A 17,480-nucleotide genomic window follows, 5' to 3' on the forward strand; every position below is an offset into this window, starting at 1 on the left:
AGCGATAAATAACCCAGCTGCCCTGAACATGGTCCGCATTTGAAATATAGAAGATGAAAATTAACAACTGGCCTATTCCACAGTCTTCCCGCTTTTCACTGGCGTTCTATCGATATGGGTCTCATCAGCCGGAAATCAAAAGAACGAAAGAAAATCTAAGTCAAACAACTTCACAACTGTACAAGTTCAACACTATACGAGATGACTATCAGGTCCCGAAATATCCAGTCGTTCTTTGCCATGGGTTTTCAGGCTTTGACAGTCTCGTGAGCTTACCTGCTGTCAAGCTTTTTCACAAAGCTAAGATTAAAGAAGCATCTGCAAAGAAAATGGCACAAGAGGCGGACACAAGAATTGAGTTGTTCGAATACTGGCATGGAATTCGCAAGGAGTTACTGGTGCGTGGGTGTCAGGTTTTGGTGGCCAAAGTACCCCCATTCGCTACCATTGAAACAAGATCTAAAATATTAAACGAATTCATAAAACAAAAAATATCCAAACGTTTTCCAAATGCAGAACAGCCTGTCAAAGTCAACCTGATTGCCCATTCCATGGGAGGTCTTGATTGTCGCTACCTTATTTCTGCTTATGAACAGGAGAATTTTGAGGTGGTGTCATTGACAACGGTGTCGACTCCCCATAGAGGTAGCTACGCTGCCGATCGCATAATTCAACTCATTCCGACCAGCATTATTGACAGCTTCTTTCCATCCCTGAAAGAGCTTACTCTCGAAAGTTGTGCTCGCCTTAATAGACATATTACAGACGACCCAAATGTCAAATACTTCAGCTATGGTGCATCTTTCACACCAAGAATATTTAACTTTTTCTATCCTACATGGAAAATGGTGTATCCAAAAGAAGGTCCAAACGATGGACTGGTGAGCATCAGGAGTGCTAGATGGGGAGAAGATTTGGGTAGTCTAGAGAATGTGGATCATTTGGATTTGATAAACTGGATGAACATCTCGAAACGTTTCAAAATCGCAATCGGAACAGGGACCTTCAATCCGGTAGCGCTTTACTTGGATATCGCGGACAATCTGGCAAAAAAAGGTTTCTGAAGATCTTCTTTATTTACATTCATAACAGCACGTGCGATATGTAATCCATTTCGGCTTTTGCCGATTCGCAATACCGTGACAGCTGCTCGTCGTATTTTTGAGGGTATCTAGTACGAGCAATCTCGCAATTCCGGTGCTCAGCAAAAACCCAGCGTCTCCATTCAGACACAAGGTAGGCTCGTTCTGCAGCATTCACTATCCCCAGTTCAGTTAGAAGTTCATTTCTTTGCAAGCCAAACTCCACCAGACGAGATTGTACCTTGCTTTCAGTGGGTAGAGAGATTTCGCCAACGGCGGCCTGCTTCCGAAACTCCAGAAAGCACTGAGACTCAGAAGCATTATAGGACAGCTGTACGCTCGTGTTGTGTGCGAAATCTTGTATATCATCGATTGAAATCACTCTTTTCATCAGTGTTGGTTTCTGAACCAGCGAATTCACATATTTTTCGGTGTTATGTTCAACCCAGTACGCATGGGTACTTTTACCCGCGAAATAAACATTGAAGATAAGCGAGATGCCTAAAGATAAGATTAGAAGCCAATGGAGCTGAAAATTCTTATATGTCGAGAAAAGTAAATTCATGAGTAGTTTTGCAGCCACATGAAGGAGCTTATCGAATTCCAAGTTGAGCTTTTGTAAAACCAGATTAAGCAAGAATTCCATTTTAATGTGCTTGATGTCTTTGTCGAACCTGACTTCCTCCTCGGTCAACTCATCGGCATCAAACTTCGTAATGGGCCCGTAAAGTTTTATCGCAGATGCAATTTTGCGGTTTTCGTTAGCCAAGCTCTGTATGGCCGCCAAGAGATGCTTATGAAGATCATCGATTTGGAACAAGATCACCTGTCTGAAAAAAAACGAGCTAAATATCTCTAGGATATTTCTGTTTCTCATTACCTTATAATAAACCAGTAATTTTGAGGAGCGCGAATCTGTGTTGAAGATAATGAATCTAATGATGAGGCGTCCAGCGCTTCCAAAAGGAAGATACAAGTATGGAGTGCTTTGCGTGAAATTATAATATTTGTTGTTCAACATGGATTCGATTCGCTGCTCAGCCGACAGTAATTCCATTGTTGGACTCCAAATAATCCGTGTGAGCTTCTGTTGCGAGTCACATCTCCAGACAGTATGCTGTGTTCCTGTGTCTACAGAAAGTTGGGCAAAGGGAAGCATAGATTGCAACAAAAATGACTGATCGCCCACCAAGACATGGAACAGAGCTTTTGCAGGTAAGTCATACTTCTGTATCCATATGAGATGCATATCCTCATTGTAGTTAAGTTTCATGTTCGTGTCCATATCTGCAGATGAAGCAATCGTGACGATAGACTTTTCCCCTTCTGAATTTTGCGGAATTGTTAGAGGGTCTGAGGAAAGGCCCTTGGGCTTAGATTTTGAATGAACTTGTTTTATCTTGGTCAGTTCATCTATTATCATTTCGAGAGGTTTGCTCACTGATGATTTCTTCAAGGATATTAGATAATTGACTTGGTCTTTGACCAAGTCTCCGGGCTCCAGGCAGAGCTTCATTTTGGTGGACACTCCACTAACAGTATAGAGTCGCAGCAAGTCATAGCTCGCCTTCTGGACCGAATCAACATAAAGAAAGTTTGTCAATTTGAAGAGAGAAATTGAGACCAATCCGCAGTTTGTGGTGTAAACGTATATATGGCTTTCAGTGACATAAAGATGACAAAACAGCTCCTGTTTCGAGTTAGCCGACCAAAATGCTCTGAATGCCACCAAAACAAATTCGTTTGTATTAATATAAGATTCAAAAAGAGATCGCAGTTGAAGATCCAGTTGCCTCAACTCAATTGGATAAGATGCAGGATACCGCAAGTTAATGGAATTCAGCGTGCTTGAGTGCATCTTGGTGGCTATTTCAAGGGTATCGTTGCGATTCTTAATGGCATAATATAATCCCCAGTTGACAAACCCCCAAACATTTGCAGTAAAGGCAGAAGGAACTTTTGGCGAGGTTAGATATAAATGAGACAAACAAGCAAGATTGGTTAGCTCCGTGACCAACGGAGCGCTAATGTCGACGTCCACTTTCAAGCTAGGAAGAGTCTTATTCAACAACCTTTGCGCATTTTCTGGCTTTGTACTTGGTAAGTTGACGAGCTCGAGATCTTTTTCAACTACGGGCTCAAGCGCGAATAGGTCCAACATTGGCTCGTATCTTGACATGGATACCGTACTGTTGCGCTGCAGAGCCGACATTTTCACGGTGTGGAAAACAGAAAGCCAGCTTTTTAGCTCGCCCAAAGTTTCAACTTGGATTGTGACCTCTGTCTGTAGAGTCTTAATTTCAAAACAAAATTTGCGGTCTTCTTCAGGCTTGTAGCGAACATTAGCCAATAAAATGCCAATTTTGTCAGATTCTTCAACGTAGGTACCAGATGTACTTATCGAGAGAAACCCAAACAAATCACCTTTGATGAAAAGCCATCTTTTGATCCAAACGATTTCTTTTGAATTAATTTTTTTGCTTTTAAGAAACACCCAACCGTGTTTCTCGTATTGCTCCATATCCGTATCTGTGAGGTGCGCCATGTTGATGGTCGCCGGCATATAAGAATCAAGATCATTCGAGGGAGTGCAAATATTTATCACACTTTCCTCTGAGGTCCTCCGAGCAGAGAGCAGATCCTTCAATAAGCTTTTATGTGAGCGCGCCTGCAAGTCCATGAAGTACTTAGCTCGCTCTACCTTTTTGGAGGACTCTTCCAATCCTAGGAATTCAGCCAGATTTCTTGACTGCTCTGAAGAATTCCTCATAGTGTCACAGACGTCGACAAGTACAGAACTGACCTTGTGTTTTAGTTTAGTGATGGAAATCCATATGCTTAGCGATATATGGATGTATTGCTTTCGAAGCTCAAAGAGTTGTTGGGCGTCTTCTCTGGCAGTTGTAGGATCCAGAGTTTTAGGCTGAGCAACAAACTTATCGAGATATGAGTCATATTTAGCTTGGATACCCTCGAAAGCATGGCGTAGTTCAAAATACGCAGCAAAATCTCCATCAAGATTCAGTAAATTCTGTATGGGTTCCTTCTTGAAAGCAAGGGCGCCATTGATAAAACCCAATACCTCATTCACATCTTGTGAGGTTCGCTCAATGCATGTTTTCGCAATGTCTCTGTTAACAAGGCTATTTTGACTTATCGAAGGGAATATCGTTTGAAATTCGGAACTCACGCCTTGCAAGGCAGTACATGCAGCTACGAATCGTTTGAGATAATCGATCGTTTTTTTGATCAAAAGGTGATAGGATGTAATTTCGGAATTCATGTAGTTGACAGAAGCCCTAAAACTTGGAGAATCAGTAGATGCTTCTTTTAGTCCCACTGCAATCAATTTGACCACACGGTCTTCAGAAAGGTGAAATGCAACATCTGAAGATCCCAAGACTCCTGGCGCCGGATGTGGGTCTTTTTTTTCGCCGTTGGAAGCCATTTAGAAGATCAAACTTCTATTTCTTGACTTCAGATTCTGATCAACTTTATTTTGTAATAAAAATATACTATATTATCTACACCCCACTCCTGCTATATTTTATGTACAGGGAGATCATCAAACTTTGGAGAGAAGACAGTCAATTTTCTCGAAGTAAGCAGGGTCTACCAGTTGCTCAATTTCCTCTCTCGTAAGCCATTTATATTCTTCACAACCGTCAATTTTGTTTAGTTGGAACTGTCCCGCAATAATGTGAGATTTGATTAAGTATTCTCGAATACCATCTTGAGGTAAATCATGAACAAGCTTGCCATTCGAAAACTTCAATAATGCTGTTGGGGTATGGGAGACAATCCAAATGTTGAGCTTTTCTCCTCCCAAGTTTTTTAAACCTTCTTCTGCAACCATGTGTAGTGGTTTGGAGTCGTCTGGAACTGCGAAAGCAGGAAACTTCCACATGTTGTTTTGTCTGACAAGTAGGTACAACGTCCTTGAGAGTTTTCTTTCCAGAGAATGCTGGTCGTTATTTTTGTCAGCTTCCGTGACTCTAGGCAACGGTTTGATGGGCCTGCTAGCATCATCCAAATTTTCTATCTGTGTTGCAGACGATTCGCTCTCATTTTCATCCACCTCAGCCTTGGGTAGCACGATGTTTTCTTTGAATCTTCTGTCTCTTCCGTGTCTAATTTCCGGTTTTCCTTTTGGGAACCATACACCATCCCTTGCTGGCAAGGGATATTTCTGAGCTCGGGAAAACTCTCGCTCGGCGACAGTACCCCTTTTGAAATAGAACCATTTTGGAAAAGTCCACATGAGTCTTCTTTCGAGCTCATCTTGATATTTGTAAAATTTTTGCTCAAAATCAGTCACCTCGGGTGTGACTTGCGGAACTCTCGATAAAATCACTCCAGTCTGAATGTTCTTAAGTGGAGTACCTATGTTTGTAGCCAAATACCGTCTCCCCCATTTCAAAGTACTCATGATGCTCGCAGTTGAGAATCACTTCTATTGATAACTAATTTCTTCGATTTTTTGACAAAACTTGGCACAACCACGACCGACACATGAAAAATATATATTTATTTGCTTCATCGGGTAGTCATACAAAGGACATCTTTACACACCCAACAATTCAAATCGGCTTTATCATTTACTAAAAACTTAGTGTCCGGGACGATGGCACATAAACGACGCTCTACCAACACGCAAACTGCGACAATTTCTTCAGAGAATACGCCATTGGTTGCCATACCCAGAAAGCAGGGAAAATACTTTTTTGATGAGATCCCTCTATGGCAACAGGACAACCATTATATCAGATCTGGCTATGTGCGGGAAACCAACAGCTTTAAAGGTTGTTTTGATTCCCTTTTCTTCCTACACAACGAGACAGTCAATATCTTCACGCATCTGATACCTGGATTTCTCCTTCCATTTGCGCTATTGCTTGCGTCTCCGTGGTTGGTAGCACGCAACAGGTTGATCAGCTCAGTGCCCACATGGATTATGGATGTGCCGGTTTACGAAACAACCTCAAAGATAGATAACTTTATGTTTTATTTGTTCTTTTTTGGCTTTGTCTCATGCCTTACACTGTCTGCTGCTTTCCATGCTACCAAATGTCATTCGCACAGAATCATGAAATGGGGCTCCTCATTGGATTATGTGGGGATAATTAGTCTGATTGTAACATCTATGGTTGGCATTATTCACTACTCTCTTTACGACGACCGGACAGCATATTGGTTGTGTCTCCTGTTCGTTGGTATTCAAGGAACGATTTGCTTGGTGCTCACTCTCAATCCACGCTTTAGAGAACCAGAATGGAGAACTTTCCGAGCTACCATGTTTATCATATTCGGGGTTTCCAGCGTGGTCCCAATCGGTTATGGTTTATGGATGTATGGTTTTGGGGAGGTTTGGAACCGCGCGGGGTTGGGATTCGTTTTATTAGAAGGCGTGGGATATATTTCAGGTGCTATTATATATGCTATGCGGACACCAGAGAGACATTTTCCAGGCGCTTTCGATTTGTGGGGAAACTCCCACCAGATTTTCCACGTTCTTGTGGTATTGAGTGCATATTCTCACTTCAAAGGGTTGACCGAATCATATAAATACTGTCACACTTCTGGAATAATCACTCATTAAAACACTGCACCTCCGGAGATGAACAGACGATCTTGATTTTTTTGGCACCACTTGATTATATTTTTGCATGAGCGTAAAAGCACTTTTTTGTCCATAATGCCTCCGTTTGTGAGTAAGTAAAGCTCATAATTGGTGGTGGTAATCAAGAAACCGACTAAGTTATCGTTGTGATGTTTCCATCTAACCAGATTGATAAAATGGCTCTCATCCAAAAAATCCGAATCCTGCTGCGAGCCTGTGATTCGAGAAGCACCAGAAAAGCGCGAGTGTAATTGCGCATAGAGCATCATCAATTGTCCCCTCATATTTTCGTCAGGCTCCCGCAGATGTGCTAGTCTAGAAAACACAAACTGCGTATGTTTTTTGCTTTTAAACACAAAATGCTGAACTAAAGGCGCTGGTATCTCCACTGGGTCCACCTTTCCTGAGCCTGCCCCCGTTTCCCCGTTAGCTCCTTGAGTGCCAACGACTGCTTTGAAAAGGTTTCTGTATATTGTTCTATTGAGCTTCAGAGACTTGATAATGGAGGTCGCGATCTTTCTCATCTCGAAAAAACTGTCCTTGTATGCGCTCACTAGTATGACAGTAATTTTGCTAGAGTCCGGATTCCCGTCCTGTTGCAGCGCACTCATGTTCAAATCATGTAGGTACATTAATTTCTCGTCTTTCAGATCCACAAATTGAATAAATGAGTAGAGAAATCCGTTAGGGTTGAATTTTGGGAAGCACACTGGAACCCAGAACTCTTCATTAGATGCAAGCTGTTGAATTTCGTTTTCCTCAGGTGTCGATCTGAACGTGTTCGTGTTGAAAATCATGGAAAATAGCAATTGTAGATCCGATGTATGTAAAGTATGTCGACGTGGACGTAACACAGTGATCAGTCTTCCGCCAGGAGCCACCAGCAGTGCATACAACAGGTTTTCTGACCTCTCGGCAAGCAACACATTTTCGATTCGTCTTCTCACGGATTTGCGCATTCTGAGGCATTCTAAACCACCAATGATAAGCCCTGGGTTGTTGAAATTCGCCAAATCGTTGCATATCGAGTCCAAACAGGCTATATCGGCTTTTCCTAGCAGTTTTCGGAGGTCAAAATTCTCTCTCTTTCGGAATACTTTGTCTATGTGAGGCTTGCTCAGGATCGTGAGAAGAAAGTTGTAGAGAAAATCCAGCTGCTGGTTCATCTGTAGCTCAGTTTCATCAAGAGACGAAATGGCCATCAGAATGATTGGCGCTTTGTTCAGGAAACAGAAGCGTGTTTTTTGCTCGCCGCCAGATGTGAACGTGCGCAGCTGTTCCGTCTCGCCGTCCGGGTTAAACTCGAAATACGAAACTATAGTCTGAATTATGCCTGCGTGTACCGTGAGAATCTCATCGGATCCGTGCATCGAGTAGATTGGCTTACCAGCGACCGATAGAATGAAAAAATGCTTGTTTTGCACGAAGAAGGCATTTTCGTTGTCGTTCATGTCTGCCTTTTGCGGCCTGAAACCCAGGTCAATTGTTGGCTGGCTCTCTGGAAGACTATTAAACGCAGTCTCGCTGTCACTGAATATGGTCCCACTGATGCTAGCCTCCATGCTGGCCGCTATACTGGCGTTGTCTGGCTGGGAACAGACGAACGTGACACCACTAGTGCTTTCTGGAGGACGCGCCAAAACCAAGGAATTGGATACGAGCGAGACCTGCGATTTCTGTGCGGCCAGCCTTGTAACCTCTGGCCGGTTCAGTTGGCCAGATTCACCACTCGAGATGGAATCTCGGTGAATGTAATTTTCGTGGATTGCGATAGGATCCATCAGGGAAGGAATAAGAAAAATAAATCTCTTGAATTTGATTATTGATTATGTCCCATAGACGAAATAATAGTTCTGGGTCCACTCGGTTCGATGGAGATCCCAAACAGCGCAGCAACAGCACATTCAGTTACACATTGGGTAATGATTCAGCAACATCCTTCCTTCAGCAAAATGCAGTCTCCAATGTAGAATTTAACAATGTCCGCAACAGCCAGGATCCGCAACAGGATACCGCCTCGCACTCTTCTCTGCATCGAACAATGTCGTCCTCGACCACCATCTCGCGGCTCGGTACCATGGAGACAAAGCTGACACGACTTTTCAGCAAGACGGCAGAGAAGATGAAACGTTCACCCTCCGACTCTCATGCGAATTATCAGTCGAGTTCCAATGACTCGGTCACCTCAACGGCAACACTTACGAACGACAAAAACAGCGGCAACAGTAGCACGTTTTCTGCAAAGCTCAAAAGGCCGGACAATCTATCGATCCAGACAACGATCATGCCGTCCAAAGAGCTGAAGTCTCCGCTGGCTAGGACTTCCAAGGAAGTTGAACGAATAGCCAGTTTTAGCACGTTGAACGACCAGCAAAGCAAACATAAGCACTATCATGGTATTCTACGCTCGCGCAAAGACACAACCAAGTCCTCTTCGAGCTCAAACTCCAGAGTCTCAGCCCTGCATGGCGGGGAGATGCTATACTCGTTTCACCCGTCCCTGGTAAACAGCTCGATGACGGTGCAAGAGCTACAGAACACCATCACAGAGCTTGAGAAATTGAGTGTCAATAACTCGTCATTGTCGGGAGACACGGATGCCATAGCAGACGAAGCATGGTCGCTAGTTTCGTCCTTAGTGTCGCCTATATTCTACTGTGAGCGACTTAAAATCCCGATAGAGGAGATCAACAAGCTAGTATACCTTCATCTTAGACTGCGGTCCAACCAGATCCCGTCCGACAAGATCGCTTACTCGCCTGTATTTTCTCCCAACAACTTCTCCAGTGTATTTGACGGGGCAGCTACCACTACCCCTTACACTCCTCTGGGAGCTCCGACGCCTACTTTTACTTCATCTGGAAGGTCTCCTTCCAGCTCTTATGGAACCATGTCTCCCGTGAAAAGCTCCAGCATCGTTCAAGAAATACAAGAGTTTCTCAAACACGGAATGAACACCTTTCTTTCACAGTTATACCAAGACGACACGACTAAGGAGTTTATTCTCAAGCCCCGCGACCGGAAAACTTCACCCACAAGAGGATCTGCACTGTCTCTTGTCACGAGCGAGCCAAGTTTCCGCGACGCCTGTGCGTTGCTTTGGAATTACTTTTTCCAAGACATGCATTTTTACCTACAAGGAGTATTTTTACCGCTTGAGGACGACTCGTTCGAGGAGATTTTGGGTGGTGGCTGGAGAGGCAAGCCAAGTGTGGAAAACATTGTTTTGGTCAGCTTCCGCGACAACGTCGTCATTCCACTTTATGAGAGTATGAGACAGGCAGACGCGGAAAAAGAGCGCAGAAAAGACCGGACGATGTCATTTGCTACCAGCTCCTCAGCGTCACTGTCGCGCACTTCGCACGAAAACCTTCGAGGACAAAATGCTGGTCGAGAACAGCAAAACAATGAAAAGCTGCTACACTGTCTCTCAGTCCTCAACCGGGCAGACACCAACGACACAAACCAGAAAATTGTGGAAAATCTTATGCAGCAGGTGAGAGAAAAATGCAACAATTTGAATACGCAGCCGTCCATGAAAAGCATGCTAATTTAGCGATCAACGTTGACAATAGTCTCGACCCGTTGCGACCTGGAATGCACACAGATGGGGCTCTAGCATCATGGCCAAGGACGCAGCAACGACAATTCCCGCGCTGTCACTGATCCCCACACATCCCATTGCGAATTCTCTCTCGGTCATAGGTACTGTTTCTGTTACCAGCATGAATGTGTTCACATACGCAGACCCTCCCAGGAGTCCCTCGTACAAGATAAGAAAGAACAGCCAATAGATGTTCGGGAAAATGACATACATGGATTGCAACACGCAAATCACCAGATTGGTCGTCTGGAGCAATGCAGGCATTGCGAGGTTATGGATCCGCACAAACTGCCCTGATGACCTCGAAACAAAAACTCCGAGCTGGTATAGTGTTCCGTATGTGACGTACGCGTCTCTATAGTTGTGGAATGGCATTTCGTCAATTGGGAAAAGTAGTGTTGGACTGACACCCTGATTGATAACGTACTCTGCCACGTACACCGTGAACAGAGGGAGCATGTATGGCACCACCAGAGGTTTGATTCTTCTAATGGTGCTTTGATAATTTGACTCCACTAGGAGAATTGGCTGCTCCACTCGCTCAGAGAACTTCAAGCTTGGGGAAGGAAGCAGTCGGAAATAGCAGATAATGAATGTGAACGGAACAATTGAGAACGTCAAAAGCGCATTTCTGACACTAATTCCGATCCATGTAGTCAAGAACATGTAAACAAAGGCCCCTGCAAGCCCCGCTCCGCCTGTTCCAGAAGACCATGCGGTTAGGGATGATTGCGTATAGTAATGAGTCAGTTGAAGAAATGTGGTTTCGCCCAGGCCGGAGGACATGGATGCAAGAATGATACCAAAGAGTACAACTGCAACATTTTCAAACAGCGAGACCATCAGCATTCCCACAAAACTTAGAAGCACAAGGATGCAAATGCGAATATGGTAGGGGATTGTGTGAATGAAAAAGGGCGAGGCCAGCTTTAGCAAGAATGAAGGAAGCACATCAGCCATGAGCACAATGGCCTTCGGAGTCAATGGTCCAACGAGATCCACTGCTGCCGAAAGAATGACGACGTAGAGGACATTATTGACCAGTCCGAAAAGCCAAAATGCAGCGAATGTCCTGTTGAGCATGAAAAATAAAAGATAAGAAATAAATATATATTCGTCGCGAGGCTAAATTTAAGGCACCAGAAAGAGTCGTGAAGTTTATATTATTTCAAACTGCAACTCAGGCACTGATACAAAATTTGGGCTTGTGTCGGGAGCTGACTGCTAAGGTTTGACTTTTGTGAGTTGAGATGCTTGCTTTTCTCCTTATTATTCCAGTTACTTTGGCTATTCCATGCAATGTCATCATAGTGGATGAGTATGGGCTTTCACTGAATTTGAACCGATCAGTTGCGATCGACCAATGCCTGGAGCGTTTCGCTCCCAGGGACTACCTTTTAGCACTGCCGCAAACTACAGAAAATGAGAAAGTGTTACAGGACACTTTGGAAGCCGTCGCGGAAGCAGATACCGATCTCGTTGCTAGGTTTTTCGCTATAATACATTACTACGGTTTCGACAACTCTATTGCAGCACTTATCAATCCTCCAAAGCTCAATGTGCTTTACTCTAAAATGATGAAGGCGTACGGTCGGGACGGCACGCTGGACGACATTGCGGAGTGCGCGGAGTTCAAGCCTTCACAAAATCACAGTTTTTCACTAGATGCCATCATCCCCGGATATGAAAAAATAGGCATGATATCATAACAAATCTCAGCTTCTATTTACATCCTATTTACATTAGAAGCCCATTCCCGGCATACCGCCCATTCCGCCGGCTGGAGCAGCTGGTGGACCTTTTGGTTCTGGAGCATCGACGATAGCGCATTCAGTGGTAGCCAGCAGAGAGGCAACACCAGCGGCGTCGACCAGACCGCTCTTGACGACCTTGAATGGGTCAATGATACCAGCCTGAATCATGTCCACAAATTCACCCTTAGAGCTGTCGTAACCGTGGTTGAACTTGTCGCCATAGGTATCCAAAATCTTGCCAATGATGACAGAGCCCTCTTCGCCAGCGTTGTCAACGATTCTCTTGGCTGGCTTGGTGATGGCAGCCTTAATGATTTGCACACCCAACTTCTGGTCAAAGTTTGCGACCTCGATCTGGTCCAAAATTTTGGAAGCCTTCAAAAGAGCAGTACCTCCACCTGGCAAGATACCTTCCTGAACAGCTGCACGGGTAGCACAGAGAGCATCGTCGTATCTGTCTTTCTTCTCTCCAACTTCGACCTCGGAAGAGCCACCCACTCTCACAACTGCCACACCGCCTGAGAGCTTAGCAAGTCTCTCGTGAAGCTTCTCTTTCTCGTACTCAGAGGTCGAAGCGTCCTCAATAGCGCCCTTGATCTGCTCACATCTTTGCAAGATGTTGTCCTTTTCTCCTGCACCATTCAAAATGACAGTGTCCTCCTTGGTAACTGTGACAGATCCACACTGGCCCAAGAGTTCTGGAGTGGCATTCTCCGGCTTGATGTCCAACTCCTCAGTGAAGACAGTACCTCCGGACAAAATGGCAATGTCGCCCAAAATGTTCTTTCTGTTGTCTCCGAAGCCTGGAGCCTTAACACAAGCAACCTGGACCTGGCCTCTCAATTTGTTCAGGATGCAGGCAGCCAAGGCCTCCCCGTCAACATCCTCCGCAATAATGAGCAATGGTCTTCTCAGCTTGTTGGAGATCTCCAAGCTTGGAAGAATATCCTGAATTGAAGACAATTTCTTCTCAGACAGCAACAACAGAGGGTTTTCAAACTCAACCTTTCCACTCTTGGCCTCAGTGATAAAGTAAGGAGAGATGTAGCCCCTGTCAAATCTCATACCCTCGGTGACTTCCAATTCGTCCTCCAAGGTCTTACCTTCCTTAATTGTGATAACGCCCTCCTTGCCAACTTTCTCCATGGCAGATGCTAGAAGCTTACCGATGTGGGTGTCGCCATTGGCAGAGATAGTGGCCACCTGGGCGATCTCGGCAGAGGTTGTGATCTCCTTCTTATTCTTCTGCAGGAAGTCGATCACGGCCTCAACAGCGGCCTGGGAACCTCTTCTGAGGTCCATAGGGTTGCATCCGGCAGCCACGTTCTTGACAGACTCAGAGAAAATGGCTCTTCCAAGAATTGTGGCAGAGGTCGTACCGTCACCGGCGCTCTCATTGGTTTTGGAGGCAACGTCTTGCAACAGCTTAGCACCTAAGTTCTCAAACTTGTCTTCAAGATTGACGCTCTTGGCCACAGTCACACCATCCTTGGTGATCTTTGGAGCACCAAATGGCTGCTCGATCAGAACATTACGACCTTTAGGGCCCAAGGTGACGGCAACAGCGTCAGCAAGGGTTTCAACACCCTTCAAGAGGGCAGCTCTGCCTTCCACACCGAATTTGAGCTCCTTGTGAGCATATGTACGAGCCAGAGAAGCAAGGTTCTTCTTGATTTGAGGACGTGCAAATCTTAGCATTAGTGAAAATTTGGTTAAGAATTGAAGTTTCTCCAAAATCTTTCCTTTTAAATACTGTCCGTGGAATTTTCGAGTAAAAAAAAATCGGGGCCGTAAAAAACCACACAGAAGACAAAAAAAATGATCGCGCCCAGGATCGAACTGGGGACCCTCTGCGTGTTAAGCAGATGCCATAACCAACTAGACCACGCAACCAATTGTTATGTGTTCAGCAATACACCTGTAGGTATGTATTCCTGATTTAATATTAACGGTTAACTCAAATAGGTTCAATATTCGCTTTTGCTAGATCACTGCACTTCTCGCAAGAATGTCTTTGTTTCTAGTACACTACGAATAGTTTGCAGAATACAACAATACAGCATATATGTTGCTCATGGTAACGTGGTCACCAATGACCATCCACTTCGCAAGCTCCAAATTCACTCTATTTGGGAACAGAACACCTTTAGATAAAACGAAGCGTAAATGGTTTAGTGGTAAAATTCGTCGTTGCCATCGACGAGCCCCCGGTTCGATTCCGGGTTTACGCATTTTTTTTCATTGTTGAATATATATCCTCCAGCGACCCAAGAGTCCAGAAATCATCAGAACACGAGTAAAGCGAGCCGGGAATCACCAAGACAACTGATCCTTTGATGTCGGACGATCTGTTTTTCAGCGCGCCCAGGAGCCTGTAATATTCCATGGCTGTTTTGGTGTCACCTGCAACCAACAAAAAATTAGAATTTGAGCTTTTTAAAAGTTGGTTCTCGCTAGTCTCTTGGTCTGCTTCATGGACGGTAAGGAAACAGGACCGTGACAACCTGGCTAAGGATTTTTTATGTCTATCCGTTACATTTGGAAACAGCAGCATCTCGCTGTCTCTCAACACATGGAATTCGTGCTCCACATTCTGCTCCTTTATCTGGGCCAAAACATTTAAATTGTTTTCGTCCAGATGGCGATTGGTCAACATGGCATCCGCAAGATCGGTGTGGAACCTCGTGCTCAGCAGTTGGTTCATGACATCTGGCGATGCTCTAAAATATGGCCAGAACATAGTCTTGATAATCTCCCCGAATTTGCGCTGCGCAACATGCTCCGTGAGAGAGGGGAACATAACAGCTTTTGACACTTCCTCCTGCCAAATATCCATCAACTGAGCTTTTGCAATTGGAATTCCGGGTGCAATTCGCGAGACGAGCTTGAGCATGCTGTCCATTGCTGCTCCCTTGGGATACAACAGCCGCTCGTGAACAAGGAAGTTGGTTGCTGGGAGCTCAAGGTCTTTGGACTTTGCATCTACCGTGCGAATCAGCGAGTCCATAACAGATGGCGATTGAGAGGATGAGCTACCATTGATTGCGGTCAGCCGAGATTTTAGCTGTATTGTAGAAGGACGGGCTAGACGACGCGAAGCCATTAAATTATTAAGTTCATATTTATTTGATCCCCACATTTACCGAATTGGATGGGTGCAAGGATGTTGGAAATATATACTTATAAAGCATTATCATTTCTCTTTTCGTCTCTAAGAGCATGCAACTTAGGAAGCACATCGTTGAGCTTGACCATGTCGTTCTTGCTCTGTAACTCCTGGATGTCTCTGTTCCTGATGTTGACGGCTTTCTCGTTCTGCTCCTGCTCACCAACGATGAAGATGAAATTGTATTTTTGCAACTGGCCAGTTCTCACCTTTTTCTGCAGAGTGTTGCCAGAAAGATCGACGTCTGCATAGAATCCTTCAGTCTGTAGCAGCTTTTGCACCTCCTGGGCATAGTCGAAGTACCTGACACCAACAGGGACAACCAGAATCTGTCTAGGAGACAGCCAGAAAGGCCACTTACCAGCAAAATGCTCAGTCAAGATAGCCGTCATTCTCTCAATGGATCCCAAGATGGCTCTGTGGATCATTACCGGGCGCTGGACCTCAGCAGAGTCATCCTTGCCTCTAAATTCCAGCTCAAATCTGTTTGGCAGCTGGAAGTCGAGCTGGATAGTGGCACACTGGTGCCATCTTCTCAAGGCATCCGAAATCATGATGTCGATCTTTGGACCGTAGAACGCACCATCCCCAGGGTTCAGCTCCCATTTGCCGCCCCACTTGTTCAAGGCGCTCTCCAGCTTTGCTTCTGCGTTATTCCAGGTCTCGATATCCCCCACGTACTTCTCTGGTCTCGTGGACAACTCCATCTTGAATTCGAAACCGAATATACCGTAGATGTGCTGCAAGAAGTCAAAAACACCCGAGATCTCATCCTCGATCTGGTCCTGGGTACAGAAAATGTGCGCATCGTCTTGCTGAAATCTTCTGACCCTGGTCAGGCCGGATAGAGCACCGGAAAATTCGTTCCTGTGGATCACACCGAAATCAGCAACTCTCCACGGCAACTCTCTGTACGATCTCTCTCTGGATTTGAACATCAGACAGTGACCGGGACAGTTCATTGGCTTCAGACCAAAGGTATCCTTTTCGACCTCGAAAGTAAACATGTTTTCCTTGTAGTTGGCCCAGTGACCAGAAGTCTCCCAGAGTTTGGAATTGTACATGTTTGGAGTAATCACTTCCTCGTAGCCTCTCTTTCTGTACTGGGTTCTCAGAAGGTCGCACAAGCCGTTGTAAATTCTGGCACCGTGAGGCAGCCAGAAACATGAACCTGGCGACATTTCGTGGAAAAAGAACAGATCTTGCTCCCTTCCGATCTTTCTATGGTCTCTGGCAGCAGCTTCCTCCAGGAACTTGAGATGTTCTTTCATTAAGGCCTTGTCAGGGAAAGAGACACCGTACACTCTCTGCAAAGAGTCGTTGTTCGAGTCTCCCAAGAAGTAAGACGAGGAGTTCTTGAGGACTTTAAACGCCTTCACTCTTCCAGTATGAGGAACGTGGGGGCCTCTGCACAAGTCGATCAATGGACCGCATCTGTAAACCGTGGACGAGGTACCGTCTGGGATCTTGCTCTTGATAAGAGCGACCTTGTACTTGTTGTAGCTGAACATTTCCAAGAGCTCGTCTTTGGTCATGACAAGTCTCTCAAAGGGCTGTTTCTCCTTGATGGCTCTGGAACACAGAGTCTCGATATCGGAGAAATCGTTCTGCGATACTTTGTAATCTCCCTCGTCAATGGCCATGTCGTAGAAAAATCCGTCTTCGGTAGGAGGACCAAAACACAAATGAGCACCGTAGTGATTTTCGCAGCCTTCTCCCAAAATATGTGCGGACGAATGCCAGAAAACCTGTTTTCCCTCTGGTGAGTCAAAGTCAAAAAACTCAAGCTTAGAGTCGGCCTCGAACGGTCTCTCCAGGTCCCACAGTTCGCCGTTGACCTTAGAAATCACTTGTCTTTCGCAGAACGACTTGCCGATCTCTTTGGCAATGTCAAACGGCGTGGTTTCCCAAGAAGTAGCCTCTTTGACCGTCCCATCTTTCAGAGTGACCTTGATTGGCAGTCTCTCTTTTGCTGCAAGTTCTGCGTCTTGTCTAGCCTTGATTCTTTCGAAAATCCTGATTCTGTGCTCAATAAAGTCCGGCTTTGGATCCAGCTCAAGCGGTCTTTTGGCGGCATCATCTCCAGACTTCTTTGCGGCCTTCTTGGGCTTCTTGTCCTTGACAGAAAGCGCTTCAACTTTCTTTTCGATTTCAGACATGGTGAATAATTGAGAGTAAATTATATTTTGATAGAGCTATTTTTCAACAAACTGGCCGGGTAAGAATTTTCGTTATTGAAAATTTAGTTTTATAT

General features: G+C 45.0%; 10 protein-coding genes and 2 non-coding genes across 12 annotated transcripts; 5 read left to right on the plus strand and 7 right to left on the minus strand.

Moving 5' to 3' along the window:
• Nucleotides 1-90: 90 nt before the first annotated feature.
• Nucleotides 91-2,257, minus strand: OGAPODRAFT_16625 (uncharacterized protein). The gene has a single exon (XM_018354557.1). It carries the CDS (start codon nt 1,726-1,728, stop codon nt 1,084-1,086), a length of 645 nt encoding a protein of 214 aa, XP_018210820.1. The 5' UTR covers nt 1,729-2,257; the 3' UTR covers nt 91-1,083.
• On the plus strand, nt 195-1,064 carry OGAPODRAFT_41426 (uncharacterized protein; the record flags this gene model as incomplete). Its single annotated transcript, XM_018355416.2, has 1 exon — nt 195-1,064. A coding segment is annotated over one exon (870 nt), but the record flags the coding sequence as incomplete, so codon positions are not given.
• A 1,350-nt stretch (nt 2,258-3,607) lies between the features above and the next one.
• Nucleotides 3,608-8,365, plus strand: OGAPODRAFT_82696 (uncharacterized protein). Its single transcript, XM_018356633.1, has 3 exons — nt 3,608-3,985; nt 4,640-4,700; nt 5,787-8,365. Exons 1-3 carry the CDS (start codon nt 3,931-3,933, stop codon nt 6,679-6,681), a joined length of 1,011 nt encoding a protein of 336 aa, XP_018210822.1. The 5' UTR covers nt 3,608-3,930; the 3' UTR covers nt 6,682-8,365.
• OGAPODRAFT_16626 (uncharacterized protein) lies at nt 5,654-8,365 on the minus strand. Its single transcript, XM_018354558.1, has one exon. The coding sequence runs from the start codon at nt 8,262-8,264 to the stop codon at nt 6,678-6,680; it is 1,587 nt and encodes a 528-aa protein (XP_018210823.1). The 5' UTR covers nt 8,265-8,365; the 3' UTR covers nt 5,654-6,677.
• Nucleotides 8,366-9,720: 1,355 nt separating this feature from the next.
• Nucleotides 9,721-11,204, plus strand: OGAPODRAFT_16627 (uncharacterized protein). Its single transcript, XM_018354559.1, has one exon. It carries the CDS (start codon nt 9,824-9,826, stop codon nt 10,256-10,258), a length of 435 nt encoding a protein of 144 aa, XP_018210824.1. The 5' UTR covers nt 9,721-9,823; the 3' UTR covers nt 10,259-11,204.
• Nucleotides 9,721-11,389, minus strand: OGAPODRAFT_100674 (uncharacterized protein; the record flags this gene model as incomplete). Its single annotated transcript, XM_018352987.1, has 1 exon — nt 9,721-11,389. The coding sequence occupies one exon, from the start codon at nt 11,387-11,389 to the stop codon at nt 10,262-10,264; it is 1,128 nt and encodes a 375-aa protein (XP_018210825.1). The 3' UTR covers nt 9,721-10,261.
• Nucleotides 11,390-11,435: 46 nt separating this feature from the next.
• Nucleotides 11,436-13,763, minus strand: OGAPODRAFT_16628 (Tetradecameric mitochondrial chaperonin). Its single transcript, XM_018354560.1, has one exon. The coding sequence runs from the start codon at nt 13,756-13,758 to the stop codon at nt 12,049-12,051; it is 1,710 nt and encodes a 569-aa protein (XP_018210826.1). The 5' UTR covers nt 13,759-13,763; the 3' UTR covers nt 11,436-12,048.
• Nucleotides 11,557-12,015, plus strand: OGAPODRAFT_8672 (uncharacterized protein; the record flags this gene model as incomplete). The annotated part of the gene is made up of 1 exon (XM_018356842.1): nt 11,557-12,015. The coding sequence occupies one exon, from the start codon at nt 11,557-11,559 to the stop codon at nt 12,013-12,015; it is 459 nt and encodes a 152-aa protein (XP_018210827.1).
• A 116-nt stretch (nt 13,764-13,879) lies between the features above and the next one.
• Nucleotides 13,880-13,953, minus strand: OGAPODRAFT_t44. The gene has a single exon. It is a non-coding gene; the product is annotated as a tRNA-Val (tRNA).
• Nucleotides 13,954-14,220: 267 nt separating this feature from the next.
• Nucleotides 14,221-14,291, plus strand: OGAPODRAFT_t38. Its single transcript has one exon. It is a non-coding gene; the product is annotated as a tRNA-Gly (tRNA).
• Nucleotides 14,285-15,067, minus strand: OGAPODRAFT_8674 (uncharacterized protein; the record flags this gene model as incomplete). The annotated part of the gene is made up of 1 exon (XM_018356844.1): nt 14,285-15,067. The coding sequence occupies one exon, from the start codon at nt 15,065-15,067 to the stop codon at nt 14,285-14,287; it is 783 nt and encodes a 260-aa protein (XP_018210828.1).
• A 130-nt stretch (nt 15,068-15,197) lies between these two features.
• Nucleotides 15,198-17,385, minus strand: OGAPODRAFT_88455 (threonyl-tRNA synthetase; the record flags this gene model as incomplete). Its single annotated transcript, XM_018356899.1, has 1 exon — nt 15,198-17,385. The coding sequence occupies one exon, from the start codon at nt 17,383-17,385 to the stop codon at nt 15,241-15,243; it is 2,145 nt and encodes a 714-aa protein (XP_018210829.1). The 3' UTR covers nt 15,198-15,240.
• Between the last annotated feature and the right edge of the window lie 95 nt (nt 17,386-17,480).

Source organism: Ogataea polymorpha, assembly GCF_001664045.1.
Source record: "Ogataea polymorpha strain NCYC 495 leu1.1 chromosome Unknown OGAPOscaffold_4, whole genome shotgun sequence".
NCBI lineage: Eukaryota > Fungi > Ascomycota > Pichiomycetes > Pichiales > Pichiaceae > Ogataea > Ogataea polymorpha.